The 21,184-nt window shown below is 33.5% G+C and overlaps 2 protein-coding genes across 3 annotated transcripts in view; both read left to right on the top strand.

The window, feature by feature from the left end:
• Positions 1-13,605, top strand: part of LOC127848415 (ADAM 17-like protease) — a 36,102-nt gene extending 22,497 nt beyond the window's left edge. For both annotated transcript variants that reach the window (XM_052380867.1, XM_052380868.1), the window contains 9 exons: positions 505-646; positions 1,180-1,284; positions 2,319-2,381; positions 2,978-3,051; positions 4,547-4,662; positions 6,608-6,686; positions 7,710-7,798; positions 8,220-8,273; positions 9,823-13,605. In XM_052380867.1, coding sequence (XP_052236827.1) covers positions 505-646; positions 1,180-1,284; positions 2,319-2,381; positions 2,978-3,051; positions 4,547-4,662; positions 6,608-6,686; positions 7,710-7,798; positions 8,220-8,273; positions 9,823-9,996 — 896 coding nt within the window. In that variant the 3' untranslated portion in view covers positions 9,997-13,605. The remainder of the gene's footprint in view (positions 1-504; positions 647-1,179; positions 1,285-2,318; positions 2,382-2,977; positions 3,052-4,546; positions 4,663-6,607; positions 6,687-7,709; positions 7,799-8,219; positions 8,274-9,822) is intronic.
• A 651-nt stretch (positions 13,606-14,256) lies between these two features.
• Positions 14,257-21,184, top strand: part of LOC127847809 (lupus La protein homolog B-like) — a 36,117-nt gene continuing 29,189 nt past the window's right edge. The window contains exon 1 of the mRNA XM_052379969.1: positions 14,257-14,480. Coding sequence (XP_052235929.1) covers positions 14,430-14,480 — 51 coding nt within the window. The 5' untranslated portion in view covers positions 14,257-14,429. The remainder of the gene's footprint in view (positions 14,481-21,184) is intronic.

Here is a 21,184-nt window from a genome sequence, read left to right as displayed (position 1 = left end):
TCAAATGTTCTAGTGTCTATATTCAAGTGTCAAATGTTCTAGTTAATATTTTCTATCTCGATTTTCATATTTTTTTTACCAATAATTATTTACAACTGTTTTTTTTTATTTCGCTGTTTTTGTTTTAAATGTTTTATTGAGTTACTTGAACTGGCGCCTGCTATCTAAAGGGTGCCTATCCCCTCCTACACTAAATTTGCGCGATTTGGAAAATTGGCCTAAGCGGCAATCCAATCACTGGAATTAGGTTTAACCTGGAAAACTTTCAGCCATGAGATGAAACCCCTTACCCAAGTGTACATGAGCCATGAGATGAAACCCCTTACCCAAGTGTACAGCCATGAGATGAAACCCCTTACCCAAGTGTACAGCCATGAGATGAAACCCCTTACCCAAGTGTACAGCCATGGGATGAAACCCCTTACCCAAGTGTTCATGATTGTTATTCTCATTCCCCACGCAAATACTTTATTCCAACTTCCTGCCTGTGTTCCCCAATTTCAGAGGCGACACCGTACAGCCCGTGTGGTAACGGTCGCTTGGAGACATCGCTAGGAGAGCAGTGTGACGCAGGCTTCCTGGGATCAGTGGACCAGGACGTCTGCTGCACCAGCAACTGTAAACTCCGCCCAAATGCTCAGTGCAGGTTCATGAAATTTTTTATTATCTCCGCCCAAACTCTTTTGTAAAACATATTTGTGAATATGTGAAATAAAGCAACATTTATAACAAATAAAATAGAAATAATAAGAAGAAAAATAATGATAACTCCATCCAAATACTTTACCTTGTCATGAAACTGTATACTCTGCGGAAATGCATAGTGTATGTAATGTTTAAACACAAGTTCATGAAACTTTATACTCCGCCCAAATGCTCAGTACAAGTTATTTTATGCAAGAGCTCACTAAACTGTAAAGTCCGCTTAACCACTCAGTGCAGATTATATTTATACAGAAGTTTATGAAATTGTAAACTCTGCCCAAACAGCCCAAACAATCAGTGCAATGTAATATTCAGTGATTCCTCTGGAGTAAATGGAGGTCAAATCCTTATAACTTCAAGTTTCCTATCATGAACATGATAACCACTTGCTTAAGGCTTTAAGTTTCAAAAGCTAAATAAACTTTTCTGCATTCAACACTTATCTAGTATTCTCTATATTCAACACTTTTGCAGCCCCTCCAACCAGGCCTGCTGTACATCCAGCTGTTTTCTGGCGCCCTCTACCATGACCTGTAGAGGTGAAGTGGAGGGAACGTGCAAGGCCAGACAAAACTGCTCATATCCTTCCAGTATTTCTCAAATATTTTACATGCATATTGTACATTGATTATGTATTATATCATAGACATCTGAAAACAAAAATATATACCTCACTGTTTTTTTTCCCTGACTGTTTTAAGTGTGTTTGTATGTTTTTGTTCTTTTTAGTTTATTGATTTTGTTTGGTTTCTATACAAATTTCCTGTTACCGATATATCTAGAAGTGTATGTCATTCTCTTGTTAATGTGATTAAGTGCTGATTAAGCATGAAATTGTATCTCATGTCATTGTTCAAGTTGACACCTTTGACATGTGAGCCATGTTCTATGAAAAGTGGGGTTAATGCATGTGCCTAAAGTGTCATTCCAGATTAGCCTGTGCAGTCTGCACAGGCATATCGGGGACAACACTTTCCGCCTAGATTGGATTTTCATTTAGAAGGGACTTACTTTAAATGAAAACCTTTATAAAAGTGGAAAGCATTGCTTATTTCGGATGAACTTAACTCACATGCATCAAGCAGCGTTGTTTTTTCAGAGCACGGCTCATTCTAATTAGGCAATGATTTTGCAAAAGACGAGTTCAATCCAAGGGACAATGCAAACATTTTGGATTAAAGCTGAGTTAAAGCTGTACACATATGCCAGCGAGTTTTTATCATCACCTATGATATTTGACATGATCATTTTGAATCTAAGCTGGTAAATTTGTGCATTTGTTTAATACAATAAATGTCTTTAATTTAAATTAGTCAAGTATTCAATTTAATCAACAGAATAAATGCTGACATTATTATAATGAGAGAAAGTATATTACTTGTGTAAGACGTATTAAATAACTGATACACATAAACAGATCTCTATACCGGTAATTGGATCCATATCTTGAGACCCCACCTAACCTATATGAAACTGAACATTTTTGGAGGCACTTAGTCGCAGGGGTTCAGTGGAAATTTGGGAAAATAAACCACACTTGTTTAAATGGTAAAGGAGATTCCCAGTACAGCCTGGGATTTTAATGTGAAAGTTTTTCTTTAACTGCTGTTCACGGGTACAAGTTATGACTGCCCACTGTCAGGTAACAAAGCTGATGGCACGGACTGCCTCGATGGGTAAATACAGTTTCTAGCTTCATTTTTGTTGTTTTTATTATAATTTTCATGTTCATATTTTTACCAAACCTGATTTTAAAGACTGTTCTTTGTCTGGAAAATCCAGACAAACCTCTCATACTGATAGTACAAAGTTTTATTGACAGACATGATTGAGATGCATCAAATAGTAGTCATGTACGTTATGCATGCCAAACGTCTTCTATTCACTATTATGTTTTTCAGTGAACATTTTTGTTGATCAGTTTTGAACAATAAAAGCTTATTTATTTTATCTCAATTTGAAAACATGGAAAGCCTAAGGATAATTGAAATGCTTTTGAGTCCATTTCCTGGTTGGAACCGGTACCGGTACTTTGTGTCTTTTGGAGAGAGCAAAAGAACATTCCCACAGTGGGAATCAAATCTATGACCACTTGGTTGCTAGGGGCCACCAAAACACATTTGACAGTTAAGTACATGCGGATAAATATTGTTATAATTAAGACTGAATGACAGGTACCTCATGCATTTTTCAACTACATGTAACTACAGTTTGCCAATTAGTTTTAAAATGATGCTGATCAGTCTACATTTTTAAATTTTGTATATTACAGGGGCCAATGCCTGTTTGGTGAATGCAAAACATTTTGTGAATACAGAAACTTCAATTCTTGTGTGTGTGATACAGGCAAGTTTAGCATAGCGACGCTTTACAGTATTAATTCTTAGCTGGAAGGTTTATTTTCCTAGTTACATATACAAAGTCATATTCCTTGGTTAATTTGTGAAAATTTGTAGTAACATGGTCATATTAGGTAGTCATATTTCTTGTTATTCCTTGTTAGCAACGTAATGTCATATCTCATAGATAAAATGTCACATCCCATAGTTACTCAGTTATATTCATTTGTTGTATTGTCATCTTTCTTAGTGACAGAGTCATAATTAGTTACAAAGTCATATCCTTTAGTTACACAATCATATCCCTTAATTACACAATCATATCCCTTAGTTACACAGTCATATCCCTTAGTGACATAGTCATATCCCGTAGTTACACAGTCATATCGCTTAGTTACACAGTCATATTGCTTAGTCATATGCATTAGTTAAACTGATACTATCATATTCCTTTGTTACACAGTCATATTATATTGTTAGACAGTCATATTCCTTTGTAATATGATCATATTCCTTTCTTGCACAGTCATATTCCTTTGTTCCAAAGTCGTATTCTTCTGTTACTCAGTCATATTAATTTGTAAGACAATCATATTCGTTTGAGACGAAGCCATACCCCTTTGTAACACAGTCATATTTCTTAGTTAGACTGGCATGTTCCTTGGTAACAAAGTCATATTTCTTTGTAAGATTATAAAATAGTCATCTTTCTTTTCAAACTATCATTTCTCGTGATTACAGGTTCTATTCTTACTGGTATTAGTTTCATAGTAGTATATATGTGCTACAATGTCAACATGTCATCAGGGTTATTGCATTTGAAATTCCAATCATAGTCTTGCATTTATTCACTATTGATTTTCTTTAGATACGTGTATTAGCCCTTGCATATATTCACTATTGATTTTCTTAAGGTATTAGCCCTCACATTTATTCACTATTGATGTTCTTAGATATTAGTCCTTGCATTTATTCACTATTGATTTTCTTTAGATATTAGCCCTTGCATTTATTCACTATTGATTTTCTTAAGATTATAGCCCTTGCATTTATTCTCTATTGATTTTCTTTAGATATTAGCCCTAAAAGCATAATGCATGCAAGTAAAGAAACAGAAACTTGTCTCCAAACTTCAACCATATTTTAAATCACCAACAGTTTAGAGTTTTAACAATTGGGTCAAACAAGAAAAGGTTGATGGGTAGATTATCATTTGAGTCGCGTTCTGAGAAAACTGGCAAAATGCAAGTGCGTAAAGTGTCGTCCCAGTTAGCCTGTGCAGTCCACACAGGCTAATCAGGGACGACACTTTCCGCTTTTATAGTACATGTATTTTTAGTTTCAAGGAAGTCCCTCCTTACGGAAAATCAAGTTTAGGCGGAAAGTGTCGTCCTTGATTAGCCTGTGCGAACTGCACAGGCTAATCTGGGAAGACACTACGCACATGCATCATGCCCAGTTATCTCAGAACACGACTAATTTTTGTAAATTTTGTGTTGCAGTGGAGACGTCGTGCAAGCGTTGCTGCCGTGACGTGAACAGTGGCCGGTGTAAAGTGATGGACCAAGCACTCAATGTGGCCAATGGGCGCTCATGTATTCAGGGATACTGCACAGCAGTGAGTATTTTGTGTTTGAAAATTAATATCTTTGTAAAAAAAAGTCAGATTCATTAGCTTCAGTACGAAAAATACAAAACGCAAATCATTGAAATGGCCCGTATTTTTTTCCTTTCAATTGCAAAAAATAATTATTCGCTCAAAACAACATTACAGTCACTACATTACAATATGCAATATCAGATGATGGCTACTATCAGCATATGCCTATATATTCAATGCAGCTTGTATTAAAAACTTTAAAGACGTTGAGCAAGTCATAAATGTTGTTATTTTCAGCCAAATTTTGTTTTACGGCTTTTCTCTAACTAGCATCCGTAATGGAGGGTTGGCGAACACTATCCTGATACTTTCATATTTTTGGAAGCACCCTTAAGTAGGCCTTCTGGTACATATGTAACAATCCAGTTAAAATAATATTATATTAAAGCCATACAATCACTCTGTGTTACAGGGCCGTTTATCACTAGTGTTTAGTTACTTGAACATTAAAGTTACATAATCACTCTAGTAGTGTTTTATCAAGATGTGGCCATGCTTGTTGAATTTCAAGTTAAGTTTAATTATATTTTGTAATTAGAACACTCACTCTCTAGTGATAAGTGATTTATTAATTGATGTATGTAATTTGAACATTTTAATTAGTTATATTCAGCATGCATGTCTGTAAAATTATCATGAATTTGTATATGACGAAAAGCTTGTTATGCTTAAGTCAAGATAAATATTCTGTTCTGTTTAATAAATGAAGGCTTTCTTATCACAGTGTTTCATTGAGATGCTCCGGTCAAGATGTCCTTAACAATGTTAAGTTAGTATGATAGGAAAGTTTCACAACCACATCAATTATGCAGTGCTTCAATGAGATGTTACATGTGCATTACAATGTTAAGTTAGTTTAACATAAAAAAGTTTCAAAATCACATAAATTATGCAGTTTCTCATCAAGATGTCGCCTGTCTATTTCATAGTGATGTTAGATTAATATATGAGCATCGTTCTGGGATAAGTGGGTTTAATGCATTCCACACAGGCAGGCTAATAAGGCACAAGACTTGAATGCATTCCACACAGGCAGGCTAATAAGGCACAAGACTTGAATACATTCCACACAGACTAATAAGGCACAAGACTTGAATGCATTCCACACAGACTAATAAGGCACAAGACTTGAATGCATTCCACACAGGCTAATAAGGCACAAGACTTGAATGCATTCCACACAGACTAATAAGGCACAAGACTTGAATACATTCCACACAGGCTAATAAGGCACAAGACTTGAATGCATTCTGCACAGGCTAATAAGGCACAAGACTTGAATGCATTCCACACAGACTAATAAGACACAAGACTTGAATGCATTCCACACAGACTAATAAGGCACAAGACTTGAATGCATTCCACACAGGCTAATAAGGCACAAGACTTGAATGCATTCCACACAGGCTAATAAGGCACAAGATTTGAATGCATTCCACACAGACTAATAAGGCACAAGACTTGAATGCATTCCACACAGACTAATAAGGCACAAGACTTGAATGCATTCCACACAGACTAATAAGGCACAAGACTTGAATGCATTCCACACAGGCTAATAAGGCACAAGACTTGAATGCATTCCACACAGGCTAATAAGGCATAACACTTGTTTACTCAGAGGAAGGCTCAAATAAAAGCTTCTCAATCACATTAATTGTACAGTGTCTCATTGAGATGATTGCTGTCTGTTCTCAATCACATTAATTGTACAGTGTCTCATTGAGATGTTTGCTGTCTGTTCTTCTCAATCACATTAATTGTACAGTGTCTCATTGAGATGATTGCTGTCTGTTCTCAATCACATTAATTGTACAGTGTCTCATTGAGATGTTTGCTGTCTGTTCTTCTCAATCACATTAATTGTACAGTGTCTCATTGAGATAATTGCGGTCTGTTTCAGGGAGTGTGTATCAAGGTGGAAACCGACCTGATTGCTCGTCTGTGGAACCTCATCGATCAGATCAGCTTTGATTTCTTAGGTACGAGTGTCAGGCCCGATATACACATAGCTCCCTAGTCAATCCCTATTTTATATCCAATATATACATAGCTCCCTAGACAATCCCTATTTTATATCTAATATACGGATAGCTCTCTAGTCAATCCCTATTTTATATTCAATATACTCATAGCTCCTTAGCCAATCCTTTTATCCAATATACACATAGCTCCCTAGTCAATCCCTATTTTATATCCAATATACACATAGCTCCCTAGTCAATCCCTATTATATGTCCAATATACACATAGCTCCATAGTCAATCCAGTTTTTTATATAAATTTATATATTACCTCCATCAGATTACTAGGTTTTGATTGGTTAAGCATGGTTGTATGTTAATCATTAATTTTTCCCCATAAGGTCAGTAGTGAGTAATATCCAGTCAGTAAAATAATTATTTTGAAATAAATAATAAAGAGGAAGATTTATTTGAACATTAGGATATTGTCATATATTAAATGTATTACACTAAGCAGGGTCAATAAATAGCCTTGTAACAAATAATAAACACATATTCCATAAGGCTCCAAGTGTTAAGATGATGTTATAAACTCATTCTATTTTATTAATGAATCCTCTGATGTCCATGGAGTTGATATTCTTATGAATTGTATTTATTTTACAGAAGAAATGTCATTGAAATATAACTAAATGGCAAGGAAATTATGTTGTTATGCCACTGTGATAGAGCTTTATAGTTTCATTTTAAGTGAAAATAAAATGTCTTCATAGTTTTACACCCAAGTATTTAGAGAAAATTGGGTTTGTATCAGAATATAAACAGTTTATCCGGTTAGGCTAGGAAAATTAAACACATGACAAATGTTTTGTTTTGTGCAGAACGGATTATATTCCCTCTTCCTGGCTTCTAAAATGTATTATTTTTAATTTCAATGAAATGAAACATATAAATTTTATGAATAAACAAGCCAGACATTCATTATCACATGAAATGTCTATTCAACTAGTGTTTTACTCACCGTTCTTTGTTTGTTTTCAGTTGAGTCCTTCAAGACAAATATGGTTGCGTGTATAACTGGCTTCTCCCTCATTCTCTACTTTCCAATCTGTGTTGTCATTTGGTGTTACGTAAGTCTTAACATTTGCTCTTTTATTTTTGCTATTATGGATTTGTTTGACGGTTTTCATTTTTGTACATTAACAGAAGATAAAGTTGATATTATTTTGTTAAAGTATATATTGTTTTTATTGTTTTTGTCCTGATATAAATTATTAACAAGAACAACAAAATAGAGACAATGAAGAACTTTTAAATTTCTCAACAAATGTTATAAATTAAAACATGGAATCATTTTTAAAAAAAAGTTTGCTTACAGGTAATAATGAGAATTTCAATTGACCATGTTTAAATAGTGCCGTGTCTCAGTAAAATTTGAAATAAATTTTTACTTTGGGTCAATTTGTATGGTCTTCTTCTAATTTTTGCTGACTTGTATCAAGATTGCCCTGAGTATATATGACATGCAATTTTTTGTTGCTGATGTTTTAGGATCGTAGACGCAAGAACAAGTGGGAAAAAGAGTTTACGGCTCACATTAGAACTGTATGTATCTGCTCCACAGCACATATCAATATCTGTTAACCCTTTTACCACTTAGATATGTATTTAACCCTTTTACCACTTAAATATGTATTTAACCCTTTTACAACTTAGATATGTATTTAACCCTTTTACCACTTAGATGCGTATTTAACCCTTTACCACTTAGATATGTATTTAACCCTTTTACCACTTAGATATGTATTTAACTCTTTTACCACTTAGATACATATTTAACCCTTTTACCACTTAGATATGTATTTAACCCTTTTACCACTTAGATATGTATTTAACCCTTTTACCACTTAAATATGTACATGTATTTAACCCTTTTACCACTTAGATACATATTTAACCCTTTCCCACTTAGATACATATTTAACCCTTTTACCACTTAGATACGTATTTCAATGCATTTGCAGTCCCTAAGAAAGCCACATGAAAATTAAGACCTTTCTAACTAAATTCAATTTTTAAATGTTTCATTTCCAACCTTTAGATACTGATGAGCAGCAAACAGCATAAAACCTGAACAGACTGCAAGTGACCCGCAGGCTGTTCTGGATTTATGCTGTTTGCACATAGCCATTTTCACTTTGCTTCTGAGTGGGAAAAGGGTTGTACTAGAAAATGTAATAAGTTGCTGCAAACTATGGTCTATTTTACTTTAGAAATAAAGTATATAAACATAATGATGTAAATCATATAAATGAAAGGAGAAAACATTTGTATTCTTATGGTTAAAAATTTATTTCAGCATAATGATTAAATAAGAATAAACTGGAAGTTAACATTTTATGTTTGTGTATTGACAAATATCTTATATGCACAGTTATGGTTCTTGGCTAACCAGGACCTAAAAGTGTCCTTTTTAGCGCTTTCTTCTCTTAATGACGAACTTATAATGTATCAGCAATCAATTTAATGTTTGGAAAATTTGCTTCTCTTCAAACATGTCTTTATGAATTTCTGGCCAAATTACATAATAATTTGTTCTAGCCATTCTTCCCCTACCTGTGCTTCAGGCTGGCCAGTTGTCAATTACTGGCATAAGTATGCGCACTCAAGACAGGATAATAAGCTAAAATATAAATATGTTAACCCTTTCCCTCTCAGAAGCAAAGTGAAAATGGCTATGTGCAAGCAGCATAAAACCAGAACAGCCTGCGGGTAACTCACAGTCTGTTCAGGTTTTTTGCTGTTTGCTGCTCATCAGTATCTAAGGGTTGGAAATGAAGCCTTTAAAACTATAATCTATCAAGAACGGTCTTTGCTTAAATTTAACTTTCTAAGGGTGTCAAAATACGTAAGTGGTAAAAGGTTAAATAATTGGTGTGATAATATTAAGATGATGTTGAAAACGTCAGAATAATCAAACAAATAAACAAATGAGAAGCATTCTGGGAAAACTAGGCTTAATGCATTTGTGTATAGTTTTGTCCCAGATAAGCCTGTGCAGAGGGCATTGGCTAATCTGGTACGACACTTTTTGCACGTGCATTAAACTCAGTTTTCCAAGATGGAGGCTGCGATGATCATCCCATTGTTTCAGGACCGAGGCTTGGCGCATGACGAGAACAAGCGCCCAATAGTACGTCCCGGTCAACCCGAGGCCCCAGCGAAGCTCAATGCCAGTGACCTTCTGGATCACAGCTCGTACCGCCGACCCAACAGCCGAAACCAGGTTCAACCCGTGGGCAACCTGCCATCATGGAGTAAAGCGTAAAACATGCGCTGCAACCAGTTTCATCCTATGGGCAACCAGCAAGCATTGTTTCCAGCATAAAATAGCATTTTTGCATATGTTTTATGTATGAAAGACAGATTTGCAGTAACTTAGAAAAATGTTTTCTTTTTTTTCTTTAAATTTATTGCATCTTCAGACATTGTTTTTTTAAATAATCATAATATGTTGTTGTTGTTTTTTTAACAAATTGTATTATTTGTGGGTTTTATTGTGGGTTTTTAATCTATTTTATGGGCGTTGCTGTTGCAATTGCCCAAAATTAAAAAAAGTTTCCCAATCATAATACCTGGATTGAAGTGTGCTGTAATCAAAATATGCGAAGGAATTTGCATTTTGTTTTTAATGATGAATGCTTAGGATTTTGCATTTTGTTTTTAATGATTTCATTTTTGTAGAAGTGCATGTTGAACTGTTTTTCATCCTTTTAAAATTTAAACGAAGGGAGAAAATCAATACCATAAATAAAAAGTATTTGTTTTCATTATATTACATGCTTTATCTACTCATAATCATGGAAAATTAACGTTTTGGAATTCCATATATTAATTGCTTTGATCTCATGTTACCAGTAATTAAAAAGGTCATCTATGAAAAGTACTTACTGCTGTGATATTTACTAGATATGAGCTTGTTTATTTATATCTACACTGTATACATAATGTACATAACACAATTATTATGTTTGGAGCTTTTTCTTAGCATTTGATAGCATTTACATCTCAAATTTATATGTCTCCTTTAAATGTAATTTTATCTTTAAACTTGCTTTAGCATTAATTCACTTTTGTGAAAAAATGTGTACAACTGACCCTTTATACATGAAAGTAAGAAATGTTTGTCAGTATCTTTTCATTTTATGTTTATGCAAATGAAATTTTTATTCATATTTTAAGTGTTAATCACACAGGTGTTTAGCGAGTGGCCAAGTCACTTGAACACTATCAGTATGTGTTAAAACAACATTTTTCATCATTTTGACATTTTTTTTTTTTAATTCTGATCTTTTTTTGTCAAAATGATGAAAAAAGTTGTAATATGACATATTGATAGTGTTAAAGTGACCTGGCCACGCACCTAACACCTGTGGTTTCTCATTGTGATAGTTTTTATCTTTTTGGAATACCATATGGTGATATTTATTGTTGTGTTTTAATACTCAGATTTTTTAATTATTTTTAATATATGTATATGGTTACTTTTTCTGTTTGTTATAAGCTGTTTAATATAAGCATAATACATTACATTTTAAGCCCGACTATTATATCTATATGAAATATATATAGTAGAGCTATCCTACTCACCCTGGCGTCGGCTTTCCCGTTAGCATAACAATGTTAAAGTTTGCGTACCACCTCAAATATTTCCTATGTCCTTTCACATATTGCTTTTATATTTTGCATACTTCTTTACCAACAAGACCCCAATCTATAAACAATAGCAAACAACTGTATCAAGCATTTTGTAAGAATTATGGCCCTTTTTTCACTTAGAATATGCATATTATTGATAAATCTATGTTAAAGTTTGCATACCACCTCAAAAATTTTCTATGTTCTTTGACATATTGCTTTCATATTTTGCATACTTTTTAACCAACATGATCCCAATCTATAAATAAGAGCAGACAACTGTATCAAGCATTTTGACAGAATTATGGCCCCTTTTATACTTAGATAATTGAACATTTGTTTAAGTTTTGTGTTTTGGTCCATTTTACTCCTAAAGTATCATAGCTATTGCTTTGTATACTTGGAAAACTCGCTAATTATTGTAAGGGGACTGTACAGGTCAAGTTGCATAACTCTGGTTGGCTTTTAAACGGAATTATGGCCCTTTTTTGTCTTAGTAACTTTGAATATTTTGTTAAATTGTGTGTTTCGATCCACTTTACTTCTAAAGTATCAAGGCTATTGCTTTCAAACTTCAAATACTTTCTTACTATCATGATGTTATTGTACCTAGCAAGTTGAATTTGACCTTGACCTTTAAATGAACTTGACTCTCAAGGTCAAATTAATAAATTTTGCTTAAATTTCCATAACTTCTTTATTTATGATCACATTTGATTCATACTCTGACAAAACAACACTTACCTGACATACCACATTGGACTCCACCCAAACCATCCCCCACGCCCCACCTCAGAATCCCCCCCCCCCCCCAAAAAAAAATTTTTTTTTTTATTTTTTTTTCATATTTCATCTATTAAATGACCACACACCCTCATTATACCCCCTCTCCATGATGGCTTACGTTATATTGTCAAGCACTAGAATAGTCGAGCGCGCTGTCCTCTGACACCTCTTGTTATTTTTTAGAGATTAGACTTTCAATTTGTATTACATTCCCAGTTATGCTCATATTTCATTTATTTATTTTCAATCAGCAGTGCATCACAATAATTAAAGAATACCATATCTGCATAGCTAAATATAATTGTAGGTTGCTAAATATTAATACAGGTATGATGAAAAAACTATTGAACAAAATCAATCAAACTGTATAGGAAACCATTCAAATAATAAGATGGTTATATTGGACGAAAAATAAGTAAGATCTGAATAATATTAAGAATGCTGTGTCATTAAATTATGTTTACAGGATAGCTACTTACGATATAATTTACAAGTGTTTGTATACTCCCTGCAGCTAAAATTATAAGCATGCATAATGTTGCTGAAAAATGATATGGTTTTGGTGGACAACCATGTAAGCTATTTACCGCTGGGTTGCTAAAAAACTTATTGGTATATGTTTTTGATGTTTAACCATGTAAGTTATTTACGGTTAGATGCTGAATAGTTCATATTTGGTATATTGCATGCTAGGTTGAATATTATTATTAATGCTGTATGGGGCAGTTTAAATACTAATCCTAGTGTTTGATAAGAGCAGACTACGCACTGGGGTTTGAGCATGAAATAGTTGCATATACTAAACCATTTTGATGACAATCATCAGAATAAAGGCGTTAACAAACTTGTTTCCTTCCATTTAACTGTCCAATAATGATGTTTGTATCAACCCCACGCTTTTTTGTTTTGGAGGTTAAGTTTTTGATATTTTTTTCCATATTCAATGCTTTTTGCTAAAGTAACATTGAATTAATTAAAAATACCTTAAAAAGATGATTGAATAGAGGTTTGGAAGATTTCTGCATATCATTGCAAATTTTTATTTAATTGGGAAAATTAGGAATTGTTAAAAAAAGTTATCTACAAAAAAAGATCCCCCTACATAAACTACTTTTTATGCAAATATTATTGGAAACAAATAACTTTTTTTGCCTAATAATTCTTTTTTAATTTAATTTTATTTTAAATTTGTCAAAATTGTAATATTTTAAATGTTACATTACATTTCACTTTAAACAAAAAAAAAGGTTATATATTACAAATTTGTTTTAGCAATTTCTAAACCTGTTCTGTTTGTCAAAGAAAGTGTGTACTAATGTAAAATTGGTTAATTCGTTGTTTCTGTTAATACTTCAATGTAGCAGTAGATTGTATTATGTTTCTTCTTTTAAAATAATAATTGTTCTGTGTTGTTCTAAATTAGATTTTACAATAAAATATAAAAGCACGAAAATTGTTTTTGTGTGTGTTTATGTATTCCAATACAACTCATTTCCATTTATTGTATTTTGCAGAACACATCAATTACTTATTTTGCATAGTATCTTGTCATGACATAATGATGACAGAAATGTTAAGAGATTTAACAAATCGCACATTTTTATGTGTCATCGATTTGTTGGTGAGGTATCTATGGTAGCGTTTTAATTTCTTTGACAGTTGAACTTTATTTCAGTAGTCTTGTTTGAGGATTAAATATGTAAAAACTGATGGTAGTGTTAGAGAAAATGATAATGATGGTGATGAAAAGCATTGAGTGTAAAAGATGTTAGTGTTGATGATGATGATGATGATGATGATGATGATGATGATGATGATGATGATGACGATGATGATGATGATGAGTTTTTTTTGTATTATCACTTATTTATTATTACTATTTCTTAGTATTAATAAAAACAAGACGTTTTATTGATGTCCGCATTTGTTGAAACAAACATCTTTGTTTATTGATAGATATTTGGTTGAAAGCTCTCCTATCTCTAGTCTGGATTACCTGCCCCTTTGTATATATTTGTTTACAATTGAAGCTGGGAACCAGACTATCCTGTCTCACACCAAGGTCGACAGTGATTCGACGATGATGCCGAAATTCGTTTTTTTATTTAGTAGACTATATCAAACCGACGCTTTTTCTTGTCAAAATAATGAGCGTTTGTAGTTAAATAAATGATGAAAAAACGTGGGTAATCCTGAAATAGCAATTATTCGCAAATTAATTTCATAAGTTGTGCAATAACATTCTTATTTTGTGTGCACTAAGAGTAAATTGCAGAAATGGCCGTCGAAATCAGCGATTTGGAAAAGAAAATTATTCGCCAAGTAGAGGTAAAAAAATCATTTTCGTTGCGTCCACGTTTTTTTAGTTGTGTGCTTCATTTTAAGTATTTCATTTGTTGATTAAACCATTATGCCAAAGTCTTATTTATTTATTTGTAGAATCAGCGTTTTATGATTTAGAACTAAGAAGTTAAAGGGTTTTCAGTCATTGAAATTGAGATTTAAATCTACAAGCAAGTCGGGCTAGAAGTATGGGAATTTGAACAAGCCCGAGTCAGATTTTAATGGCCCAAATATTTTTGTTAAAAATGCAGATAAACATAACATAAAACATCCAAAGAAGCATTCATTTATTCAATCTTTACAGGGGTGGCGAAATCTCAAAAAACTATACTTGTCCACGGACAACCATTTAGGAAATTTAACTTGTCCGTTGCTTAACTACACTTGTCCGTTAATGTTTATATAAATTATAAACGCATTTATTGATTAATGTAAACCAATGTGGAATATACTAAAATAAGTTTGATTTGCTAGTTTTATTTATTGTTGAATTTCAATAGTACATTCATTATAGCAGTATATTATAAACAATATAAAGACTTTGTCAAACTTTAAATCTTGCAAAGCTAGTGTTATTTAAACATGTGTTGGACATAAGTACATCGTAATCTTAACAAATTAAACTAGTCCAATATGTCGACCTCATCAGACTGAGGCTCTGTGCCGCTACTGGTAGCAATTTGATTATCATCAACTGGTAACCATTGAAAATCTGTGAGCCAAGTTTCTTGAAAAGTTCTGGTGCGTTTACTTAGATCATATTTTTTATCATTATCTTTCTTAGTTTTTTGGGAGGTGGACTGCTCAAAGCTTCGGGTTTCTGCCCCGTTGTTGAAGATTTCAAATAACTAAATGTTCCATTTTTTACCATTAAAGTCGTCTTAAATAACAAGGTAGACCGTGTTTTGATTATCTTACTTTGATACTTTTTATTTCCGTCTGATTGTAAAAATAAAGAAACCAGTCTGTACACTGTCTAACAGTCGGGCCGAATGTTTAAAATGCGGCATGCTCCTGGTCTCTTATATAATAAGGGAGATCACTGCGCAGGAGAGTGCCCGTATTTTAGCTTGATTGCTCCGCAAATAGCACTGACAATGTAATCGCATGTCAACATCCGGTTTTGTAAAACTTAATTACGGCTTTAATACAATGTATTTTTTTGTATACCTGGACCCGACTTTTAAAAAACTTGTTGTCCACGGACAACTTAATTGAAAAAAATCAGTTGCCCAGACAAGCAAATGTACGACTCGGGCAACTCGGACATTTGATTTCGCCACCCCTGCTTTAGAATACAATACAAATCTCTTATTAATTTCATCCTCATCCAAGTTAGCTTCCTCGTCATCTGAACCAGCCTCTTTCGGATCCTGAAATAAGAAGAAATTAATTTCACACACGGATTTCAATCAAATCACAATTATAAATATATACTTACAGTTAAAGTAAAAAATAAGCAGAAAGTTATCCCATATATCCATGTGAAAGAGAGAGCAAACCTGAACCACCCGAAAATATTGAGCAATTAAGTGCCAGGTTATTCTACAAAAAGACAGTTGACAAATGCGTCAATCACAGTTACCTCAGATTCGCATTCCTCAACGACATACCTGACTGACAACTATTCGGCCATTACTCTCTGTGTCCCGAACGCAACGCAAAACATTTATTTTACATAATAGTAATCCGGGAATCACAAAAACCATGCGCTTTATGCGCAGTAATCCAATTATCGACTGATTGCCTAGCAGGTGTGCGCAGTGTGTTAAAACATAAGCGGCTGTTGAGTTAAGGGGCTCAAGACCTTGTTTACAAATATTGAAAATGAGAGTGGAACTTGTTTTCTGTTTAATGAATTGTACAAGCACGTCGGGCTTGTAATATTGGATTTCCTACAAGCCCGAAAGAAAAAATACTAGTTTTTTGCTGTCGGACTAGTGCGAATTTCGACGACTGGGTTTTCCATTTTACTGAGTATGTAAACTTCTTCACCAAAAGACATTAAAGATGCTTCTAGTATCCTCCGTACTCCTATTACCGGTGTACCCGAATTACCGGTGTGATGTTTGTAAATACGCTACTACGTCACAGCACGCGCATTTTCATTTACAACTTCCGTCGGAGACTGTTTACTATTTTTGCCGGTAGCTGTCAAAGGAAAAATCCTTTAAATAATGTCTTGTCTTCGGGTAAGTAGGTATTAAAACACGAATGCCCATGTATTTTTTCGTTATTTACACACACAATCTGGTTGATCATTCAGTTTTCTCATGAAAACTATCGTTTTGAAAAGTCCGTCTGCAAATGTTTACATAGTAGACAACAGATGCGCGTTTCCATAACCTTTGTCATGTAGACAAAGGAAAGGGCAGGAAAATCACTGTTCAAGCCTGACTGAACAATTACATAAAGTGGACATAGTGTTTTTCCCAGGAGGGCAAAGGGGCATGGCGCATTACTTTCAAAAAGGGCATTTTAGCGCGCAGTTTTGGCAAAAAAGGGCAAAAACATTCCGTGAATACCTGAATTAGGGAGAAACATGTAATCGCATCAGAGGCAGTTTCGGAAAAAATATAAACAAGCACATTTAATGGTAAAAGATGTATTTAACTTACTATGATTTATATTAATATATTTACCTTGCAATGTACATTTACGTTCCATGCTGTTTCAATAAACTGTACAGCACGACAAACATAATAAAGCAATATATGCATATGAATCTGATTATACGCAGATCCACTAACATATAAATGAAACCATGTTTGTCTTATCCCATTTTCTAACAATAATCTTGACAGATGTTTAAAATAACATTGCGAGAAAATTGATCGCTAACAATATGCAAACACTCGTTTCCGTGACATATATCCACTGAGTAGATTACAAATAAATAAATAATGTTGTTGCTATCTCAAACATTTTTATGCATCGTTTATTATCACAGACATTTCATTAATTCCTTCTTAATGTATAATCTCCATCCTTAATTCGATCTTTTACTACGTTATTTGCCATTTTTGCCGAGTCAAAATTTAATTTTGTATAGTCCGCCATGTTGATAAATGTCAAATGATGTAAGTGACAGGTGCGCATAGCAACGTTAAATGGTATACGCGATTCGCATTTTGTTAAATTAGTATACGTCTCAGTAGTTATTTCAATAATTAGATCTAATTATCTTAAAGACAAAAACGATAAAGAATAAATTTGTTTGTGATTTTAAATGTAATTATGCGTAAAAATATATGTTTTTATATAACTGAATAATGCCTGCACGAGAATAACATCCGAGTTTTTCATCAAAAGTCTCCGAAGTAATGATTTTATCGTGCAGGAGTACACATTGCCGACCGAAAAGTGCGCTTGGTATAAAATAGCCTTCGGCATTATCGATTGATACTGACACGGGGTTATTCACGCATGACTAATTCACAGCTTTGGAGCAGTCAGTAAGACCTACCTATAAATCGAGCACTGTAATAGATTAAATCTGCTCAGTTTATATAATCGATTAGACGTTGACGTCTCTTGAGTAAATCAAGCACAGTCGGAGCGTCACAGACAATCAAGGAAGCTGATTTTGCAGACCAAGTTAGATCGTAAGGCAATAAAGATGTTATCGATAAGGGCGCGTGGCGAAATTTGCCTTTGAAAAAAGGGCACGTGGCGAAATTTGCCTTTGAAAAGGGCAGAGTGGCGATCCGGAAGGGCGGCGTGGCTTTTCGCCGCACTAAAATGGCCTGGGAAAAACACTAGGACATATGGTAATCACATGCTTGACTGACTTCAACTCTTAGACTGGCCACAGGATCCCTGCTTAATATTAAGTAAACCATGTAAACACCATGAGTTAAAGGGAAATAATAACATTAAAACAGAACAAATGAACAGAATACTTGAAATGAATGTTTAAACCCTGTTACATCACATCACACTTCATATTAAATGTCATTTATTGTTTGAAAATTGATCACAACATGCTTTAAACTTTTATATATTGTTTGTATATATTCGACAGTACGGAAGTTTAGTTTAGTAAACTGTGATTTTCTGAAAATGTGTTTTGTCTGAGTGAAAACATCATCACCGGTAATAGAAGTAAACAGTAGAAACCAAAATGGCGGACAGTGACCTACTTCTATGATGGATTAAAAATCAGTTTTCGTTAACATATACGGTAGGTTTCGTGTTAACTTGAGGAAAAATGAATGATTCTGATAATTATATGATTTTTTGTACGGAAGTTGCATTTAATATTTTTTATTAACAAATGATGCTTACGTCACCGGTAATACAAGTGCCCAGGATATATTTTTTTCTATTTTTATACAATAATTACACTATGAAATGTCATGACACCGACCTACTACAGGATTTACTTTTTCCACATGCCGAATCAAATTCCTGATGCTGTAAAACCATTAAATTTGGTGTGGTACAAATTTTCGTGGATTTCGTTGGTCCACTGAACCACGAATTCAAGTACCAACGATTATTTATCCATTTTTAATCCGAAATTGTTCATTTCCGAATGTCATTTCTGACAATTACTTTTTAAATCAAGCATAGTATTTAAACTGTACATCAACGATTGCTCTCTTTTACGTGACGTCGTCAAATTAACAGTTTGCAGATTTATCACATATGTCAAATTGTGCCAATTAAAGTTAAAAGAGACATAACGGTTTTCGCGCGTGTGTTTTGGGAACCTTATTACTCAATTGTTGCTACTAGGGGACCGATTGCGCTGAGAATTGCAAATATTGACAAAACAACATTGATTGCAAGTAGCGAGCGGGGACCCAAAAGTGCGCTGCTTTATTGCTCTTACCGACAATTATCGGCAACACTTTCCTGCTTCAGTGCACAGTAACCTCAAGAAATGCTGTCAACACAGATAAGCAGATTATGCTTTGTTATTACTCTGGTTGTTTTAATAAAAGTTTAATTATTATGACAGTCAGTCTTCCCCGAAAATTTGAAATCCACGAAAATTACGTATCTGTATTCAACAAATTAGTTGTTTTTAATTTGAAATCCACGAAATTACGTGTCAACGAATAAGTTGTTTTTTATTAAACCACGAAATTTCATACCGACAAATTTCTATACGTTTACAGTACATTTCCAGTACAATTATTCAATTAGATGTCTTCCTATGTTCATTCACTCGTGTGTTCTGGTCATACTTATTAGCATAATGCTGTACCAAAACAAAGATAAAGATGTGGAAGATTATCTGAAAAGAAAGAAATATTGAAGAAAATAAAATAAAGAAATGTTTATGCATGATGTTAATGTGCGTATATTTAAATCAATTAATATAACAAAGCTCCAACAATAAGTTACACCTTGTATAACAAAGCTCCAACAATAAGTTACAATAAACACCTTGTATAACAAAGCTCCAACAATAAGTTACAATCAACACCTTGTATAACAAAGCTCCAACAATAAGTTATAATCAACACCTTGTATAACAAAGATCCAACAATAAGTTACAATCAACACCTTGCATAACAAAGCTCCAACAATAAGTTACAATCAACACCTTGTATAACAAAGCTCCAACAATAAGTTACAATCAACACCTTGTATAACAAAGCTCCAACAATAAGTTAAATCAACACCTTGTATAACTAGGCTCCAACAATCAACACCTTGTATAACAAAGCTCCAACAATCAACACCTTGTATAACAAAGCTCCAACAATAAGTTACAATCAACACCTTGTATAACAAAGCTCCAACAATAAGTTACAATCAACACCTTGTATAACAAAGCTCCAACAATAAGTTACAATCAATACCTTGTATAACAAAGCTCCAACAATAAGTTACAATCAACACCTTGTATAACAAAGCTCCAACAATAAGTTACAATCAACACCTTGTATAACAAAGCTCCAACAATAAGTTATAATCAACACCTTGTATAACAAAGCTCCAACAATAAGTTACAATCAACACCTTGCATAACAAAGCTCCAACAATAAGTTACAATCAACACCTTGTATAACAAAGCTCCAACAATAAGTTACAATCAACACCTTGTATAACAAAGCTCCAACAATAAGTTACAATCAACACCTTGTATAACAAAGCTCCAACAATCAACACCTTGTATTACAAAGCTCCAACAATAAGTTACAATCAAGTTATATTTATTAACATATAATTTATAAAATAAATACATGTTCTTTTACATGTCTTTTAGTAAGTGATTCCACAAAAAAAATAATGAAAGTTATTTAAAAAAAAATTGGATGTACACAAAAAAACGAAGCTACATCAATAACAATAATATAACTTTTCATATTGTCAGCCATTTTTTTCTTCTCTATAAAGTATCGGAAAACGGCACTTTTCAAATTAGAAAAACAACTAATTATCAAATTGCTGTAAAAAAAATCCTTATTAAAGGTTAAACAAAAAAATTATAACAATTTTCCCTTTGCAGCTCTATGGCTTGAACCAAAGGAAATATAATATTGACAACTTGTCTACACAAAGTTATCAATTTTAAAGTATTTGGGAGCAACACATATTAAATTCAACAATTTCCCAATATGAAGACTTTACAATGCTAATTTTCCCAATTTCAGGGCTTTTCGTGCATATTTTTCCCCATGGGCTGCTACCGTCTATGTCGGTACTTTTCCCAATTGGGCCAAAAAAATCGC

This window comes from Dreissena polymorpha, chromosome 10 (assembly GCF_020536995.1).
Source record: "Dreissena polymorpha isolate Duluth1 chromosome 10, UMN_Dpol_1.0, whole genome shotgun sequence".
In the NCBI taxonomy this organism is placed as follows: domain Eukaryota; kingdom Metazoa; phylum Mollusca; class Bivalvia; order Myida; family Dreissenidae; genus Dreissena; species Dreissena polymorpha.
Note: the sequence above shows the minus strand (reverse complement) of the source record. Positions and strands in the feature narration are given on the sequence as shown.